Below are 19,432 nucleotides of genomic sequence, written 5' to 3' on the forward strand. Positions count from 1 at the left end.
TCATAATGGAACTTCTAAGGCATACAGTTAATTTTACGAGATCAAGAAAAAGACCTGTCTCAGAGCATGTTGATATAAAAGCATTTGAATAGACTTGCCTTGTGGTCCAGAGAGATGATATGGGAAATCCAAGTTAGATTTCCAAGGAGGAAGCGGGAGTGTTGTGCTCCTTAGAAAGGTTGGGCTGGGTGAGTCTGGTACTTGGAGGAATCATCCCAGCCTGAAAGAGGTAGGAGCCCATGCATGCACGTACTGCCTCGTCCCTGCAGAGCTGAGAGGTTGGTTCTGGTTCTGCTCCCACTGGCAACACAACATCGTATTTGTATGAACAAGTTCAGCACCATACAAAACTCTGAGATAATCTTTTCCCATGGGAAAGTGAACAGTGCATGCTGCTTGGAAAAATACTGCTCTGAGAACAGCTTGGTCCTATTTACACAACTGTATTTTTGTGAATGCAAAATATCGATGTCCGTCTAGCAGCCTCTACACACCCTTTTCACCTCCTTTGTTCTTTGCAGCAGCTGTTTCTGTCTGCTTAACCCAAAGCTGTAGTAGCAGCGAGTTGCTTTTACATCTGATCATATTTAGAGGTCCTTTCCACTGAGATCTGTCTGCTCTACTAGTGCATATTTTGTCATTTTCTGACCCCCTCCAGTGCAGGGACCTCAAGAAGTTTATCCTTCCATTTGTGGCATGTCTTGTTTTTGCTAATAATCGTCTTATTGTTTAAATTAATTAAATATAAACATATTGAAAAAGAAGGATACGTCTCAAAGTAACGGTGGCCAAGTTTTGAATACCAAGTCTGCTTAAGTTGCTTACCTTTTATTTTTGCATGCTTCATTTTTCATGAAGCTTTGTGTTTGCAAATGTAATTCAAATATTTGCTGTGGACTTAGTTTCCCTTTTGTGAAAAATCATGATCATGGCTTCATATAAGAGTATGAATTTGATTAAGATATAAAACCCAATTTGCTTACTATACCTTAAATAGATGTAGTTTGTTTCTTGTTTGATTTGGTTATTTGTGTTTTGTTTTGTTTTTTTTTGTTTTGTTTTTTTTTCTAACTACAACTTTATACTGTGACTTTTTTCATCTCCATGCTAAAGCATACGTGAGTTCCATAATGTAGCCAGGTGGTAGCTGAGCAGGCAAGAGCTCAGCCCATGTACCTCGGGCAGAGGTAAGGGCTCTGCTCTGCCAGTCTGTCAGGACAGACCTGGGGGGTGACTGCTGCTGGTACAGAGATGTGTGTGTTGGCTTTGGATGTAGCACATCACACTCCTTGGTTGGGAGGCCCCTGGTACAGTCCCTGTTGTGTTTGCCAGGTGGGCATCATTCATCTGAGCGCTGGCTTGTCTGGGATTTAAACTGCACTGACTCCCAGGTGCTGGGAAAGCTCCCTTTGATAAGAAGTATATTATGTATTGTGTCACAGGTTGGAAGATAAATAATAATTGTTAAACTACTAAAAGCACTTTAAAGTGTTAAGAAATGCTGAGAGATAACACTGAAAGTAGAGAATAAGAAGCAGAAGTTAATTTATAAAAAGCCCTTATAGATTACATATTTTAGAAGGAAATTAAAAACTAAGGCTATCATAACAGTATTGCAGTTTGTATTATGGTGATTATACAGTTCTCAAAGTAAATATTTAAAATGCAGTTGTTGGCATTGATATGTTAATTCAGTTTAACTGCTGTTCTTTCCCATATCCTTCATGAGTTTTTGTTGTTGATGAGTGAGCTTTCTTTATTATTTTATTAATATTGGAGATATTGGTAGTCATAGCACTGTGGTTAATAAATAAAAACTGGGAGATTAGACAAAAGTGCTTTAAATTGTTTTGCAGGTTAACAGACACCGTTTATGTTGGAGTTCTCTTAGGACTTTAATCTTTCTGTGGGCACAAAAGAGGATTCAACTAGATAGTAGATGGCTGGAGTTACTTGATTTCCCCCACCCCCTGTGAGGACCCCAAATCCAAAGTGTAACTGGCAAATTAGAGGTGCACACTTCCACTAAAAGCTTTGAGGACATACTTTATGATGTGGTTTGCTTCTGATATGTATAATTTCATTCTGAAATAAAACTTTGTTGTGTGCTTTTTTGTAAGAGTTGAGAGGATTACCCATTTTGAAATTTTAAACCTGAATTATTATGAAGTGTCTCTTAGAAATACATAATGTGCTGTTGGCACAGCGCACTGCATAGCAGAATTTGGCTTTTCCAAGGAAGTTCCTTGTCCTTCAGTTTGAGATCAGTGAGTTTTTTGCTGTGATGAGAAGCAGGCATGGGTTGTTTCAGTTTTGGATCTCATGTTGGCCTTGGATTTCAAAGACCTGTTTTCAAATGTGGACCTTTCTTTTTTAGATTTCAGTACTGGTCTTTAACACAGACCCTAACATAAAATTAAGTATCTTGAGAAACAAGAAAGAAAACCTTTAGTATTGCAATGGAAGAAATAGAAATGTTCATTTAAATGGAGAATTACCAAGAAGAAAACTTGGAAATTTACACCTCAGAATACATCAAATTCATCCCAGTGATCTAATAATGACGGCAAATACTGCACAGACAAGCAGCAAATGTGGTTCGCTTCCCTGCGAGTGCTTGCTGACGCCCAAGACTAACAGAGGTGAAGAACTCCACAGAGAGCTGTGCACGGGATTTCCCCCCAGTGACGTAGCTGCCTCTGTCTGCCCGGCAGCCCTAGAACCCGGGGTGATACTTTATACCACGTGTGCTGCAATAAATAGGTCAAAACAGGGTATAGGGCACTCTGAACTGAAACTCCAGAGAGAATTAAGCAGGGATTAATTTGAAATACGATAGTTGGCACTTTAATGGACTTGCTGGAACACAGCACTTAAAATGTTTTATTTTTGTGTGGTTACATGTGAATATTTTGCACGCTTGGTACAAACACACACCATCTGCCTTAGGTTGGGGAGAACGTCCCCCGTAACAAGGATGATGTAAACATTCATTTTTAAGGTTTTGGCCACTTTCTTAAAGCCCTGTGTGGAATAAGATGCTGGAGGAGACTGAAGAATTTGCTTATCTCTCTTCCATTTGGGAATTACTACATTCCTGACTGTATGCACTGCTTTCTCTACTGCTACCATCCAAACACGGATTCTGAGTTTAACCCAAAGCTTTCTGTACCAATATTTTTGCCCCTATTGAGAACACTAATGCAAAGGGAGTTCTGTTGGAAGAGGACTGTAGAGTTGGATTATAATGATATTTAACACAGTATTTTCCACATGAAATGTTAATACATGATGTTTTAAATTTTATTTCTGTTCTGATGTAGCATTTTAAAATTAAACCGTTCTTAGTCTAATTACCACTTCAGCTTTAATACTTTTTAATTATTTTTTGCATAAAACTCATTTTAATTGGAGTAACAAGTATTGCATGTTTTATGAAACACCTTCATTGAAAGTCTTGGATGCTTTCCATTTGGGTCCCCACAGACCCATCCAGTTTGAAAATACACTGTTTTATCCTCTCTTTAATTACAGTATTTGGAGCAACTCTCTGTTAACTGTTTTTAAGTTCCACAGGATAATGAGTCTACCAGAACTAGAGAGTGTACAACAGAAAACTGTTCACAGGAGGAAGCTTGCTGTTGCTTAGCTACCTATCTTTTTAATTTGGAATCTCCAGCAATTCAGTAATGACTAGCCCTTAAGCTGCTAAATGTATTTGTTCGTGACACATTGTACCATTTTATATGTGCATTTCACCTATGTGTTTCTGCTATTATTGTAGGGATAAAGAGGGCATTTATAACGGAGTTTATAATGGCATAAATCACAAAATCTGAATATATCAGTTACATAAGCAGGACTTGGTATACTAAATTCTTAGGTGGGTACTGCAACAATGAAATTCAGAGTAACTTGAGCCAAAAGAGCTATTACCTCTGCTCCTCCAGATCACTTCCAAATACAAAAAAGTTATGCATAATCTGTAAGTACTGCAACCAATCTGTAGCCTTTTAATACCACACATTCTCACATCAATTTAGGCAGAATAAAGATACATAATTAATTGCAAATTAAAATACTGCAACACTTAACATTTTTTTCTGTCCATGTAGCATTTTCTCTCAAGTGAGAAAATGCCTGACTTTCAAAAATTGCCTGACTTTCACAGAAATTTGCTGGAGTAGGGCTCTGAACTAGGCAATGTTCATGGGATAAGTATTGAAATTTTTTTTTAGGCATCTGGGAAAAACTTTGTATTCACTAATGCTTTCTGATCAATCCTAAAATTGATATGAAGGGACAGTTTATCTAGGGATTGCTTACAGCCACAGAACTGGTATAAGCACAGAAAGAAACTCTGTCTTTTCTAAACCTTTTTGTTCACGTGGATCTAAAAAGGAAAACTTTTCATTTACTATTAAAGTGACTCTTGCTTACTTGAATAGTTTTTCCCATTAGGAGAGATCCCTGTGACTCTTCCCCACCTGCCTGCACAAAATAGTCAAAGCAGCTTCTGCAGCAATACTGTTGAGGCTGACGTATGCTTCAGGAGGGACACCCCGCCTTGGCTCTGCCTGCGTTGTGCAACCCTGCTGGCGTAGCTCTGGCAGCTCCGAGGGATGCCGCGCTTCCTCGCTGGCACAGGTGCCCTGTGCCCTGGCCCTGCTTTGGGCACCGTCACAGCTGTGCCAAGAGCAAAGAGTTGTTGGGTTTGCTGTTAACAGTGGCCTGCTAGCCTATGTTACAATTTCCTGACAGAATTTATGGGCGCAGCGACTCCATCTTTCGTGTAGATGGGGGTGATTCACAGGTGCAAAATGCAGCTTTTTCTAGAGGAACGTCAGTGCTATTTGTTGCTTAGCTGATGTGTCCGGCTGGACAAAAATTTGTTACTGAAGTTTTCTATGTTATATTTGTTCTGATTTTAGAAGGAAAACCTTGTCAATTTGACAGCTAATTACATTTTTAATTCAGTGATGGACTTTCTTGGGAATCTATAATCAATTTAGAGAAAATAGCATATTTTAGCTCTTCCCAATATACTTTGTAGGTTTAAACATGAATCTGTGTAATCCCGTTTTAGGTATTCATGAGGTTTTGATGTCTGTATGCCCCTAGTGGAAAATACTGGCATATTTCAATACAATTTTGTGCTCAATTAACCTCACTATTGACTTACAGATGCATAAGAGTTGCATCTCTTTGCCCTTTTATTGTGGTTTAATATTTATGTGTAGATTTCAGTTTCTCGGTCTGTAAATCTTTCTCATTAAGATAATATATTTTTAAGTTTATGAAGTATGTAGCTCTTGTATAGCCTCATGTATTTTTTGTCATGCTTGCATCTTAATCCTTCACATTTTAACACTGCGTCCTATGGCTTTAAACTGGTTATATGTCAGTCCTTGATTTCCCAGCGCAGAGCTGCTGCCGCACTGGCCTCTGTTGCCTTGCGGAATTCCATGGAGGCTTCAGTACATGGCATGACAAACCGTAAAACCATACTCATAGATCACCTTATAAATATTTATTCATATAAATTCTTTAAAGAAATTAAATTACGTGTTCTATACAAAATAGGAGAGAGAGGCTTTTAGTGTCACTGACTGCAAATTGAAGTCATTTGTCTAGAAGGGTCAGGTGCCACTTTGTGGTAAGGAATTTGTCTGAGATCCAAGAAGGGAAAGATTGATAGTACAAAGAGATTGATGAAACAGGCACTGCAATCTGCATACGAAGTTATGGGTTAATTAGGAGGATTTAAACAAGAAAGTTCCTTTGTGCGGAGAAGTGTCGCAAGCCGTTACTTCCAGAAGCGAGGTGTGCTGGCAGCCTTTTTGAACATGCAGAGTTGATTTTCTCAGGTGTTTATATGGAGATGTGTGGTTGTGAATATCAGCAAGGTGGCAGATTACCGACAGCATGTACACTGCAGTTGATGAGTGCTTCTTAGGAAACTGGGTGGTTTGCATATATAGACACCACCTCTGCTTGTGTCTTTGGTTTTGTTGTTGATGATGTAAATTATAATGCTGGTTCTGTGATTCCTGTATCAGAGTAAAATCATTAATATTTCGGAGTGCCAAGTTCTTCAGGTGTCTTGAGTGACATGTCTATTTGTTATGCTTTTGAATTATAAGCATGGCACTTAAAGAAAAATCCTACAGCTAAAACTATGTAGCTTAGAAAATGGGAGCTGAGCAATCAACAAACATTGTCTTCCTGTTGATAGGTAAGCTGTTTTGAAAGAACAGACGCTGCAAACTGTTCCTTATTGCATTAAAGTTCACCAGCCACCTGGTACAGTTAGTGGAGAACGACAAGCTTTCATACGCAGATTAATGCAGAAATTGAAACAGTACCATCTTTTGTAATAGTTGCTCACATGGCAGGAAGAGAATTTTAAATTTGACTTAGATGCAACAAAACCAAAATACTCTGTGCCCCTTGTGTCTCATTCTATACAAGGACAAAATAGTGCAAATCTTTCACCAAGGCAGGAATAAAAAGCTCAGCAAGCACTTCAGTATTTATTATTGTAATAGTAAATCATCTCTGCGTAGAAGATCTGTAAAACATACCTGCTGAGGGCAGGAGTAGGCACAGGCAAGAGGGACTGAGTTATGCTTCTAAATACTGTATTTCTGGTATTTTTTCATGATGGTCTTAACTAAATTTTGCATCCCTATAGCTTCACCTTATTCTTAGCCCTAGAGACAGATCCTGGGGCACATAGCAGCTCTTACCTTCTACAATCCATTTCTCACTGCAGTATCTGAACTTTTTTCAAATAAGAGGAGGAAGAGGACAGACAAGTTTTATCTTGTATTACTGCTAAGTGTGAGATAGAAAAGGCCTTAACAAATTGCAATGTATTGCTTTTTACTGAAGATGAAAAAATTGTTGAAGGGACAGGTATTTGAATTGCAGAATATATTTCTACATGAAGGAAAGGCAGTTAGACTCAATGAGGCCCCTGGGAAATGTGATTGACATTAAAAACAATCCTATTTTGTTTTATGATATTCCTGTAATAATGAATCTTAGCTTCTTGTGTGGTTAGATATCTGTTTATTCATATAATTCTGAGTACAGAAGGAGCTGTAGAAAACATTCAAGGGAGTGGAAAAACAACACTGTCTTTTCTCTTTCACATTCTTCATACTCGCAGCATTTTTCTCTTGTATTAACATGAGACCAGATATGAGGAATTCTGTCCAAACAAATGAGTTTGAACATGTCCCACATGCTGATAGGCACTGTCAAAGTGGTGTCTCGGGCACAGCTGTAGTGGCCTTTTTGTGGTATTTAACCTCCCTGCTTGAGTGGCAGCTCACCTCCTATCAGCCTTTCCACCACGTCAAGAAGAAAGATGCTTCTCCTATATGAAGAAATACAGCTTACTGGTATTTTTCTCTACTGCAAGGATTTTTTTTTTTTTTTCACTTTATAAACAGAGTGCCTGTTTAATGTGAAAGCTAAGTATGAATTCTTTGTTTTTCTCTTTTTGTTTGTTTTTCTTTTTTTCAGAAACCAAAACAAAAGGACTGGCATCCTCCTGGAGGATTTATTTTAGGACTCTGGGCATTGATCATCATGGTTTTCTTCAAAACATATGGAATCAAGCACATGAAACACATCTTCTGAATTTGAGCAAGATGATTGCATTGACTGCTACTTTGGATTCATTGGTGTCATCCAAGTTCTCTGGACGTGTATTATGGTTGTAGTGAAAAAGTGCTGAGATCTCGCTTCTAAAGGTTCTTTTGAGGTCATCTCTTTTGCCCCTCTTTTCTGAAAAGAGTCTAACAAATGGCTTTAACGTTAGACTTTTGTTCGTTTGTTTGTTTTAAACATATTTTAATGCTTTTCTGAGGAATTCTTCTTTGTGGTTAAACTTAAAGAGGAGGGACCTAAACACAGTCACAGAATTTCTGAGGTCGATTGTGAATTGTAAATGGGCAAATTCTTTCCCCTCTGCTTCAAAGTAAATCTTAGGAGGAGTCAGCCTATCAGTAAAGAACTAGACATTGTGCAGAACGTTATTTAAGATGTCATTTTATCAATAAAAACTTAAGCCACTTTACAGACTTTGGCATGACGTATTGAAAGCTTTCTTCACAAAAATAAAAATACTCTAGAATATATTGATTTTTTTTTTTTTTCTTTTTTTCTTCCTTGTTAGTACAACCCTTAGATCAGTCCTTTCACCTCAGGCAATTCTGAGTGTAGGATTCTATGAGTTGGTGAAAGTGAAACAAAAATATATGATGACCTCACTGAATCTGCTAAAAAAATGCCAAGAAAAGTGAAACTATGACTTCACCGTGTCCTTTAGAAAGCCTTCATAGGTGTTGTATTTTCAGTCCATACAATATGGAGTTGGATGCTTTCAGGATTTTCAGTGCACTGGATTTTTGCACAGAAGAAAATCGACTCTGGCATCAGGATGAAAAATATTATAAATTATACTGCTGTGTCCTGTAGTTTCTGAGCCCTTGGAAAATGAGCTTTATCATCTAGCTTTTGTAAACTCTGATTCTTGGACATTTACTGATGAATGTATGCTAAAAGGGTTTTGTCTGTATAATACACTGATAGTAGTGAAGAGAAGAGCAAATTTGTGCATATATAGAAGCAAGTCTGTCAGCAAGGAGAAGCTTTTGCAGTTTGCTTTTGGAACCTGTTCTCTAGCTGAATCATAATAAAGATTACATGATGCATACGTGGTGTAAATGCTAGGTACATATCTCTGAAAGTTATTAGAAATTACTTTAATCACACATAATGTCAGAGCCAATACATTTTTCTTAGAATAAGGCATTGAGCATTTTCATATTGTGCAAAACATACAAATCTGAGTGCATAAATATTTTTGTTATCCTTTTTTCTTCTCTTTCAGATTGATTGTGGCATCATAGCCTTGGGTGAGGGGTAGTGAACTTGTCAGAGCTGTGCGTGCCCGCTGACGGGGAGGGCTGCAGCGGAGGCAGCCCTTGAAGCCTTCAGCTGTTTCTAAGGGCTGATGGCAGAGAACAATAAAACCAGCAGTGCAGTACATCTCTTGAGTATTAAAACCTTATTTTTTTTCTTCATACATCTTCTAGGCTTGGAGAGGATAAAGGTACAAAATGATCCATTATCGGGAGGTAAACACTTGCCTGCTACGCCTCTTTGTTCCGCTTTTTGGTGAGCGGCAGGAATTGTTTTCAATTGTGCAGGCTAAGCACCAGGAAGTGGAATTAATCTGTATTTAAAACAAAAGCATCCCTACACCACTGTCCTCATAGTTCTATAAACTGATATTCTGTGATAAATAATACTAGAGGTTTCTTCCCAATTTGACGGTGAGAAGTTTTTGTATAACTGATGCACAGGTATCACCTGCCAACAGCAATGCAAATAAAGATGAAAGTTGTGTTTGCTGAAAGTGCCTCCTGCAGAGAGGGAGGAGTCGAACAGCTCTGAGCAGCATTCCTAGTGCTGCATCACTGGATCTCTTCACAATGTGTTGGGTTTTGGGGTTGTTTTTTTGGATAGCACCCTTCATAAGCAGTGACTTCATATGCAAAATCCAATACAATGGTGACTTTTCTTAAAATCAGAAAATAATCTTTTTTTTTTTTTCCCCCCACCTCAGCTATTTCTAATGCAACAGCTAGCTAAGATCTGTTGTAGACAGACTGTATGAAAATGCAGAGAGACACTATAGAAATATGTAGACATGGTCTAGAAATGAATCCTACAGAATTTCTGAGAGGATTTGCTTAGCTTTCATTTTTTAATCCAGCCTTTGATACTCTTTTTCAACTGTAATGAATATTTTTAATCAAATATTTATTTTATAGGCAAGTTTTGTCACACTTTAAAAAGTAGCTAAAGTGAAGCTGATAGAGCTTTGTGCCTTGCATCAGTTGCAATTACACTTACTCCGACTCCTCAGGCGTTATTCAATTTTTCTCTTTCCCTCTTTCAGCCACCTTTTGGAGGAAGTGATAGAAACATCTACAGAACTCAGCTGAATTTTGTAAGTAGCAGAAGATACCAAAGATGCTGTCTTTTTAAAAGCTTATCTGCTTGGGGAAAAGGAGGCAATTAGGTGGGTTATTAAAATGCAATTTATGAATAGGAGCACTCAGTAAGTGTGCCTGTGAAGGTGATTAAAGTGAAGAGAGAACAACAATTTGACTGGAATGCAGCAAACTGTGCTTGGGGCATTTCTAACATTTTTATATGCACAAAGCGAGGAGTTGACATGGATCATTCTCAGAGTCACCATAGAGTTGCCTGTGCTACACTTACAAGGCAGTATTTTCTATACTGTGATAACTTTTATTCCTTGAATAGTTATAGTCTGAAAGCAAGTATAGAAATGTCACAGAATTGTCTGTAAATGTGTTTTGTATATTTAATTATTTATTTAAAGTTAGTAATCTTTTCGTTCTTTCTGAAAGCCCTTCAAACTCAGTTTGGGATCTGGGTTCTGGGAACCAGCCATGTTATTCTCACTCACAGACCCTTTGTGTTTTGCAGGCCAGACAATGTGCTTGTGCAGCATAGGTGTTTCCTCCATTGTGCACAGATGATCTTTTTAATGGAATCCAGAAAACAAGCCAGGTGGCGGTTTCTTGATGTTTCTTTGCATAGAAACTTCCAGAGCATAATTTAAATTTCAGCATTTTGTGAGTCTACACAGATAGGTTTGTGAACCAAGTATGCCCATCCTTGCAAAATTTTGACCGTCTGCACCCTGTACTGTGTAACTGCATTGACAGGCCTTGGAGTGGGTTTCATAGACGTTGCGTTGGATAATCATGGGTGATAAAACTACAAGTTATTTGATTTCAGTTTTTCAGCTCTCTTTCAGGATCACATATTGAAATGCATTACTGTTACTGATCTGAAGTAATGGTAAGTTAACAGTAGGGTTATACTCACATACATATTCTCTCATGTCTCTGCACTTCATTTGATTTCTGAACTGTCTGTGAGATGCTGTATACATTAGAGAACGCTGTCTTGTATGACCATGCCCAAACATTTACACAAATGTTGCCTCTAAGTTACACTTCCGTAACAGACTGAAAAGTGACATTCCTGCAAAATTCAGTGGAGAAGGAAGCCTAGGCAGTGATGAGGCAGTAAGCATTTCATTGGTCTCTGCCAGCTGAATCTTTTTATATTTATGTCACTATCACCATGAAAATGCTGCCTTCTCAGCATCAGCAAAACTCACAGACTGTTCAAAAGTATCTTTACAAATATCATTAGTGATAGTGTATCTAGAGTGTGAACTTTTTTTCTGTATCAGTTGTTTTCCTCTCTTAAAAGCTGGTCTCCATTATTGATTACAGAAGAACAAATGTAATCTGGTTCTAATTCTGTTGTTGCGTGTCTGCAAATCGAGCCATTTCCATCTCCCGGTAGAATTTTAACGTGCTTCCAGACTAAGTCACCTTTGGACTGAGGACAAGCAAAAAATGTTTCACCCAAGAGACTAATCTGTCCATAAAGTTAAGAACTTCAGAAAATATCAGTGTATATAATGCAGGTGTCTTCCCAACCATCTAGATATATTTCCCTGGAATATGAAAACCAAAGTCAGGTGGGAGCTGACGGAGTGGAAAGTTGTGACTCAATCGCAGTGTCTGCCCTGCAGAAGTTTATTTTTGGTATTCTATGAATCAGTCACATGTGCCGCAAGAACTTCACAACCATCACTTCAACACTTCTGTACAATAATGAGCATAATAGTTTTTGCATTCTATAAGTGGTGAAAGGCAAATTTAAAAAAAAAAATCAAAAAAACAAAACAACAGAGAAAAGTGTTTCTCCTAGAAGATAATATCCTCTGCTGTGTGCACTGTGCAATTATTTCTGCTTTTCCTCTTTCTATTAACTTTTTAAAATAATATGCTGTAGGGAAATGTATCTTGAAAGAGTTGTTTTATGAAGATGACTTGTATAAGCTACATAACATAATCTGAAATTGGTATTTCATAGCACTGATTTCATTTGCAAGTTCTTTAAAATGAGTTACTTTTTCTCCCTTCATGAGGATTTCTGCCTGATTTAGTGGTTAAATTGACAGTGTTTAAGGTTTCAGTTCAAAATCTATGAAGATGTACATCTATTAATGTTTGCTTGTGACATGTCTTCTTCCCCATGCAAATTTTAGATTTAACCTCTTTCTTTCTTTTTCTTCCGTTCTTTCATTCTTTTGTTCATTCTGTCTTCTAACGTATATATACAAAGAACACTGAAGTCTTGACCAAAACTGAGCCAGTTTTTCTGCTCTGACCAACAGGCTTACCAGAGATACTAATTGTATTGGCAGAAGTTATTTTGGCAGAATTGTTTACAGAAATCTGTTGAACAAAACAAGCTATACCAGAAACAGATTGTTTCAGTAGTATTCCAGCAATGCTGGCAAAGCTCTAGCGTAGATGTTATTTCTTATGAAGTTATTTTTTTCATGCTGCTGGCTGCTGGTGACACCTCTCTCCAGAGACCAGGCCACCGGGCTGTGGTTTCTTTGGGAGATTCCTGGCATGTCATACTAGTCCCAGTGTCAAAGTTGACTTATTTGAAATAGCAGATGTGTTTCCTTGCTTGCCTCCAACATAAGTTAATGGAATAATGCTGTCATATATTAAATGCTTGACCAGGTTCACTGGTTTTGCACGTAGTGGGCATTTTAAGTTTGGGCTCTGTCCTTCCTTTATATCAGTTCAAATATAACGGTATTTTCTTTGTCAAATGCTTCAGGATTTACCAGTGAAAAGCATTACTATCCATTAGATACTGCTGTTTGTTTTTTGATAAGTTACTTCTTCTGTACTGGTTTTCCTGCCCAGATTAAGTCTGTAGCTCAAAAATATGGCTCAAATTGTGGAGTTTTTAGGGTCCCCTTACCTCCCTTGGTCTTTATAATGCAAGTAGAATAGCAAATAGGGCCATCAGTGTATCACTGCAGTGTACGTTTATATTTTGCACAGTTCTTTTATGTACCCTTCTCTGCAGTAGTCCCTATCTTTGCTTTTTTTTTTTTTTTTTGCATGTGTTTGGAAGGTTTTCTGCACTTGTTTTTGTTACTCATTTCTGTATAGCGGCTCCTTCTCTGCAATATCATTTGCAATGGAGTGACAAGGAATAGCTATTTAGTGTTTCATGTAATGCTCACCTACAGATGCATTGCCATATCTAAAAAAAATAATGCTGTAGTGGAAATGTTCCAGTTTTGTCCAACACAAATGAACGGTCCCACAGAATACCAGTAACCTTTCAGTTCTGGCTTTTTGTGCAGAGTGGTTACAGCAAGGATGCAGTGGGGGGAAGCAAATCCTCATAGGTTATAAATCTGTTCACTTTGCCTTCTTTGTTAAAACATGAGTGTAACCTAAGCTCTTGCCTTAAACTCAGCCACACCAAATGGTTCCCTTCAGAATTCCCTTCATTTTGCTATTAACAGACTCACATCATGCTGTATGTTTGGATCCTATCTGACAGGCTCCAACTGATCTGATAGCCAAAGTGCAGTCAGCAAAGTCCTAAAACCTTATACCTTGCTAAATATGCATTATTCCCCTTATCCTCTCTGTACTTCAGGAAGTATCTAGTGTCCTAAAAGCTACTGATGTTATCTTAATAGTTGTCTGGGTTATGTAAAGAAGCTGGCAGATTTAAATATCACTAGACATCTCCTGAAGGAGATAAACGTGTTCTGAGAAACCAGATTATTAAAATGACTTTCCTTGGCTGTTAAAAAGGGTCCACGCTTGCTCTCCACCTGAGGTAGATACTTTGACATTATTTCAGTAAAATGAGAATGCAGATACTGTTGTTGGATCTTGTGGCTGCCTGGCACACTGTGAGTATGGCAAGACTGTAACTGGGCTTTAGTGTACAAGTTGATGTTCACTGGATACAGCACGTTTTTTCGTATTTTTTAGTTATCTATTTATTTAGACAGAGTCTAGCTCCAGTATCCTGTGTCTAGGAGTTACCTGTGGTAGATGCCAGGGAAAGAATATAGAAAAGCAGAGAAAATATATTGTGACATTTCCCTGTGGAATTCTGCTTGTAACCTTAAGCTGATGATGTATCCTCTTAGACTCATTTCCTATGCTCAGATGGATTCTGTCGGTGAGGATCTTATCTTTTACCCTGCAGCACCGTAGCTTCTTTGTAAGACTTTTAAAAGAGACACCTTGCAAAGCCAGTTGTGGATTCGTCACCTGGATCTCGTCCCCTGGCTTCAGAGAACTCTGAAGAACTCTAGATTTGCGAGGCATGACTTATCTTACAAAGGCTGCATTACATCTTAGCCAGTGTATCTTCTTTATGACTGCTAATTCAGTTGTTACAGTTTCCCATCCATTTGGTTGGGTTGCTGCAGTTGCTTGTCTGCAGTTTGTCTTTTCTGTCTTCCTGACAATTCCCAGTCCAAGCACTCCAGAGTCAGCAGGGGCACTGGGTGCTCATCACCTGCTGAGTAGTTTCTCTGGCGTGGTCTGTTGTTCAGGGACAGCACAAAGAAACGTCTCCCGTTTCTGCTGGCAGGGCCAGAGTGTGTCTGTGGCAGCGGGGTGCTCTCTGCTGGTGCCCCCGGGGGGTGCTGCAGATGGGAAGGAGATGCTGGTTCACGGCCTCTTTCCACACGTCTGCGTTTGCCACAGAGCCTGTGCTAAAAGTCACTGTCTTTGTTTCCACTGTGATACTGAAACTCCATCCACACGGTGGTCAAAGGGCATCATTTGACATTTCATGTTTTGTTGTTATTTTCAGTGTAGAAAACACTTAACAGTCTTGTGGTTTTAATGGTATTTAGCATAAGCAGAGACATTTTACAGGCATTTTATAAAACATCCTTTGAGTTTTATACTTTTCTGCCTCATTACAAAGAAATATCTCACCACCGTAGACTCTTGCCCTTTCATATTCCCTAGGTTTTTTTAAGAGGAGATTGCCCTTACTTTTTTTTTTCTCCTCCTTTCTCCTTATAAAGTCTTACACTTGTGATATGCAAGGTGTACTTTTGCAATAGGCAGCTGGAAACCCAAGGTGATCAGCATTAACTGATGCACCAGGAAAGGTGAAGTACTGATACCTGTAAGGTTTCTGTACTTTCTTCTCTTGCACTACGTTTTGCTGTCTTACAAGTACTCTTTCCTTGTGCAACTGTTTCTTTGTGTTTTTTTATCCCTAAGCTATGTTTTTAATTGAACTAGAAATTGCATCTGCTTGCATCAAATAAAATAATTAACTTTCATTAGTCAGAGGTGATCATCAGAATTTTTCAAAGAATTTTTGTGGCACATGTGATAGATTTGTATAATATTGAAAAGAAACTTCTGCAGGACACACATTGTCACTGAGCCACAGCTTTCCACTCCTGTCAGCTCCAGCCTGACTTCGATCTTCATATTCCAGGGAAACATCACTGAATAGCACAAACCACATTTTATTCTTTACTCTTTAGATTTCCCTCACTCCATCCCCTAGGGTTTTTCCAGGTATTTTTAGATTATTGTGTCCTTGCCTCCTTAGAGCTATTTTGGGTAAAATCACTTAATTTCCTATAAAGTTTGACCAAGAAGTACTGCAGGTTAAGAAGCAGGTAAGCACCTCCTGCAGAATTTTATTAATTTACACTCCTGTTCGTGTGTATGTATGTATAATGAATGAAATTGCCATTGTGTGTTCTAGTGGCTAGAGCCAGGAGTAGCTGTCAGCAGACCCGAGTATCTCTAAAATCTAGTCCTAAGGCTGTGACTTGGTCTTAGTAAGTTTAACCTCTCCTTCCCTCAGTTTCCTTAACCAGGAATAACCCGTGTTAAACTTGTCTTTCTGAGGTGCTTTAATGCTTTGGGTGGAAGGTTTTCTCAGAGTCCGTTGTGTTTCTGCTTTGTGTCGTGATGCTGTTAGCGGGGCATCTTGCAACCATTGTGCCAAAATAACAGAAAGCAATAGTTGTATTTTTCTGTTCTTAGTTGCAGAGATAGTCTCTTTATCATTCTCGATTTCAGTTGCACATATCACAGCCTAAGAGCTATGGTTCTTCGAGATGAAAAATAGCTACTCTGATGAAGCCAAGCATAAAAAGCGTAAGGCACGCAAGGAGTTCAGAGCTAAAGTAACATAGATCTTAAAATTGCTGATGTCTGTAAACACTGTTTTGCAACGGCTTTTAATATGTGAAATGATGCGCCCTGAAGATCATGAATCGATCAAATTACAGGGAAGAGTGTAAGATGACAACATAAACCAGAGAATGGCAGCAGTGCTTAGTTTGTACTACTTATCTCTGGCCTGACAGCATTTTCTATCATTAATCTGTTTGTTTTATAACTTAGCCATAAAACCTTACTTCAGGCTGAAATGTAGCAGGATATACTGTGGTTCAAAACCTGTGCTTTTATAGAAAAATATATCAGTAATTTGTAAATTAAAATTGCAGCACTTTAAAAAATATTTACATTTCTTTTGCACTCTGATACCTTGGGCTTTTTGGACTGGATTTATATTCCATATAAATCTGGGTGATCCGTCCTTTTTAAAACTTGCTGTCTGCTTGGCTTCATCAAATTCCTTTTGCAGTTAGGTTTATGTATGCCGGTGTGACTTGCTCGTAGAAAATACTGCTTGGTACTTTCTGTAATTAGATGGGGGAACTTGCTGAAACTTCACAGGAGGCTGATGAGACTAAAGTGAGGTTTGGGTTTGTTTTGTTTAATAATGTGCGTGTGTGTAAGGGTAACAGGAATACACAGTTGTTATTAACAGAACCTGAAGAAGGAATATTTACAGTCCTTAGATTTGCTCTGGTAGAAATTAGGAGATTTTGTATCAGTTTATCCCATGTTTCTTCTTCACATTCTTAATGCTTTATCTGATCTACTTGGTATTGATGAGTCTTGCAGACAGGAAACAAGCATGTGGAGCACAACAGAGTCTGGCAAGTCCCCATGTTTCTACTGAATACTAAAATAGTGTAATCTATTTTAAAATGATCTGGTTTTAACAATAACAGAACTAAACATTTAGCATACACATCGTGCAGCCCTTGACTAATGGAAAAACTAAAGAGTTCTATTTTAGAACGGCAAGATCTTTTTATTATTATATCACTAATAAAATAACAAAAGCATGGTGGCATCAGAGGACCTACTGTGATCTGAACCATCTCTTGCAGTCACATTAGAAATGATCTGTAAATCAATTTGAGAGAGTTCATCAGTTTGAGCGATATATGATGGATACACGCCCCAGTACACATGCTGAAAGGGATGTTCAAATTACCATTAGTTCAAAATTCATTCTGTTTTTTGTAGAATGTTGTGAAATCAAGTGGAAGGAGTAAAACACAATCAGTGAAAGAGGGAGAGTTAAACACCAGCTGACAAGAGACAGGTTACAAGCGACTGGCAACAGTAGAGCTTTGCGTTCAGTTTGTATGCCGAGTGGTGGGCACCAGGAAGAGCACCAGAAGAAAGCTTTTAAGGCAAAATAGGTTATAGCTTCTTGCTCTTTGATAGTGGGGAGGGCTGCAGCGAGGAGAGTGGCTCTTGAGGTCCAGGCAGTGTTACAGGACTAACACTGTTCTGCCCCTGACACGGGGCAGTTCCCTCTGTCCCCAGAGAATCGGGGTGGCTGTAGGGCAGCTGCAGCTATTGCTGTCCAGTTTTGGAAAGAGGAAGACTGTGGGTTATAAGTGGGTTTGAATGATGGTGAGTTTGGTCCCAGGTCTGTGTGTCGCCTCTGAGGTTCAGCTTCTTGCATTTACACATTTTAAGGTATTGTCTTTGTTGAGAGACACCTGTTGCCAGCTGAGGCATAATGTTCCATGCAATAGCTACTCCTACTGATTATTTCCAAGAAATAAGAGATTTAATATTAGTGAGGCAAAAGGAAAAATAATAGTGTAACTGAAATCTTCTTTATTCACAAGCCAAATGTGAGCCATGAACTGACACTGTGAGGTTCCATACCCAGCACCAGCACTGTCCGTGCCCTTGGCTCACCGGGACTCGCCATGCGCATGTACTTCACAAAAGAACTGCCAAGTGTAACTTTGTTCTTTTCAAGGGGACAGTTTTGTATTCGTGGAACTCCTTGCACATCCCAGCTTCAGTGCAGGCCCAGATCTCCGAGATCGGTGATGATCTTGGAACAGTGGAAGGCAGAGATTTTTGCAGGTGCAGTGTTGTAATCTTTTTGGCTAGTATGGCTGGTGGTGTTGTACCTGGTAATTTAACTTCTTGATTTCAGAAATTTGGTCATGTTGTTCCAAGCAGTCGTTGCCTGGTGTGTAGTCTCTTGCCTCGGGAGGGTTGCTCCTTCACCCTCTTGCAGGACCGCAAGAGGCGAAGCAGAACGCAACCCCTCCAGCCTTAGCCTGGTCTCTTCACTGAAAAGCATACTGCTAAAGCCAGTGATTTTCTGGATAAACTTTGCCCTCCTTCCTCCCACCCCTAATTAAAAAACAGCAGCTTGATAGCACAGCAGCAAATGCACATTAATATCAAACAGAATTTTCACTACCGTTTTCATATTAACATGTCAGAATGTAAAGTTAGATTTGCACATGGGACCGTTCTTGCTGTTAAAGGCTTTAGGCTGGAACAGAACCCCGAATTTTTAAAAGAAATGCAACATTTCCAGATCAAATATTAATTACATGCTATATAGAATTGTATTTTTTCAAACAAATTTTATAAATAAAAGCTAGGCCTTTCAAATCATCAGCAATATTAATTTTGGATTTGAAAGATTCTGAAAGATAAACAACCACATAACTGTGAACTAGAAAAATACTGGCCTAGTTTGCATAAAAACCTCCATTAAATAAATACTGCAAGTGTTCACTATGAAAATTTAGTGGCATTGTACTTTAAAAAACCATAATGAATTAACAATCTGTTAATGACACTCAGGTTGTTTTTCACAAATCACACACACACAGAGGAAGTCAGATGGCCAAAAGAGGCTATACACTGGATTAATACACGGCTGGACAGAAGGTGCTCAGTATGCTCTGCACCTTCATCGTAACCTCCGGACTGCGCTCGCAGTTACCAGCTGCAAATCCTGTTACCCTTCTCCTCCCGGCTGCCTTGCTGTCCCAGAAGGTCCAACACCCTGAAGGCTGATCCAGCAGGTGACCGTGATTGCGGCCTCGTGCACTCATCCCTCAGACCACTGGTTTAATCTCGGGGTGGTTTACAGTGAGTGGTTCTGGTTTCCAGTCTGGTTGGAAAAAGCGAATGTTGAAGGTCCGTGCCCAGTTCTCAAACACTCGTTTCTCTGTGATGAAACGATGATGACTGCCCTTTCGTCCCCGCTCGTGTGAAATGTACATTGTGCATTCATCAGGTCCCAAAGGTTCATAATAATGATATGGTACTGAGAGATGATTAGGATCCCTGTA

General features: G+C 38.9%; 2 protein-coding genes across 3 annotated transcripts in view; one reads left to right on the forward strand and one right to left on the reverse strand.

Annotated features, from left to right (window-relative positions):
• Nucleotides 1-8,728, forward strand: part of PIGK (phosphatidylinositol glycan anchor biosynthesis class K) — a 72,138-nt gene extending 63,410 nt beyond the window's left edge. Inside the window, exon 11 of the mRNA XM_042804783.1 lies at nt 7,534-8,728. Within this exon, the coding sequence (XP_042660717.1) occupies nt 7,534-7,650 (117 nt within the window). The 3' untranslated portion in view covers nt 7,651-8,728. The remainder of the gene's footprint in view (nt 1-7,533) is intronic.
• Nucleotides 8,729-17,097: 8,369 nt separating this feature from the next.
• The window catches only part of ST6GALNAC5 (ST6 N-acetylgalactosaminide alpha-2,6-sialyltransferase 5), a 73,426-nt gene continuing 71,091 nt past the window's right edge, over nt 17,098-19,432 (reverse strand). For both annotated transcript variants that reach the window (XM_033000570.2, XM_042804788.1), the window contains one exon: nt 17,098-19,427. In XM_033000570.2, coding sequence (XP_032856461.1) covers nt 19,196-19,427 — 232 coding nt within the window. In that variant the 3' untranslated portion in view covers nt 17,098-19,195. The remainder of the gene's footprint in view (nt 19,428-19,432) is intronic.

Source organism: Tyto alba, unplaced genomic scaffold, assembly GCF_018691265.1.
Source record: "Tyto alba isolate M040663 unplaced genomic scaffold, T.alba_DEE_v4.0 Super-Scaffold_1000006, whole genome shotgun sequence".
Taxonomy (NCBI): Eukaryota; Metazoa; Chordata; class Aves; order Strigiformes; family Tytonidae; genus Tyto; species Tyto alba.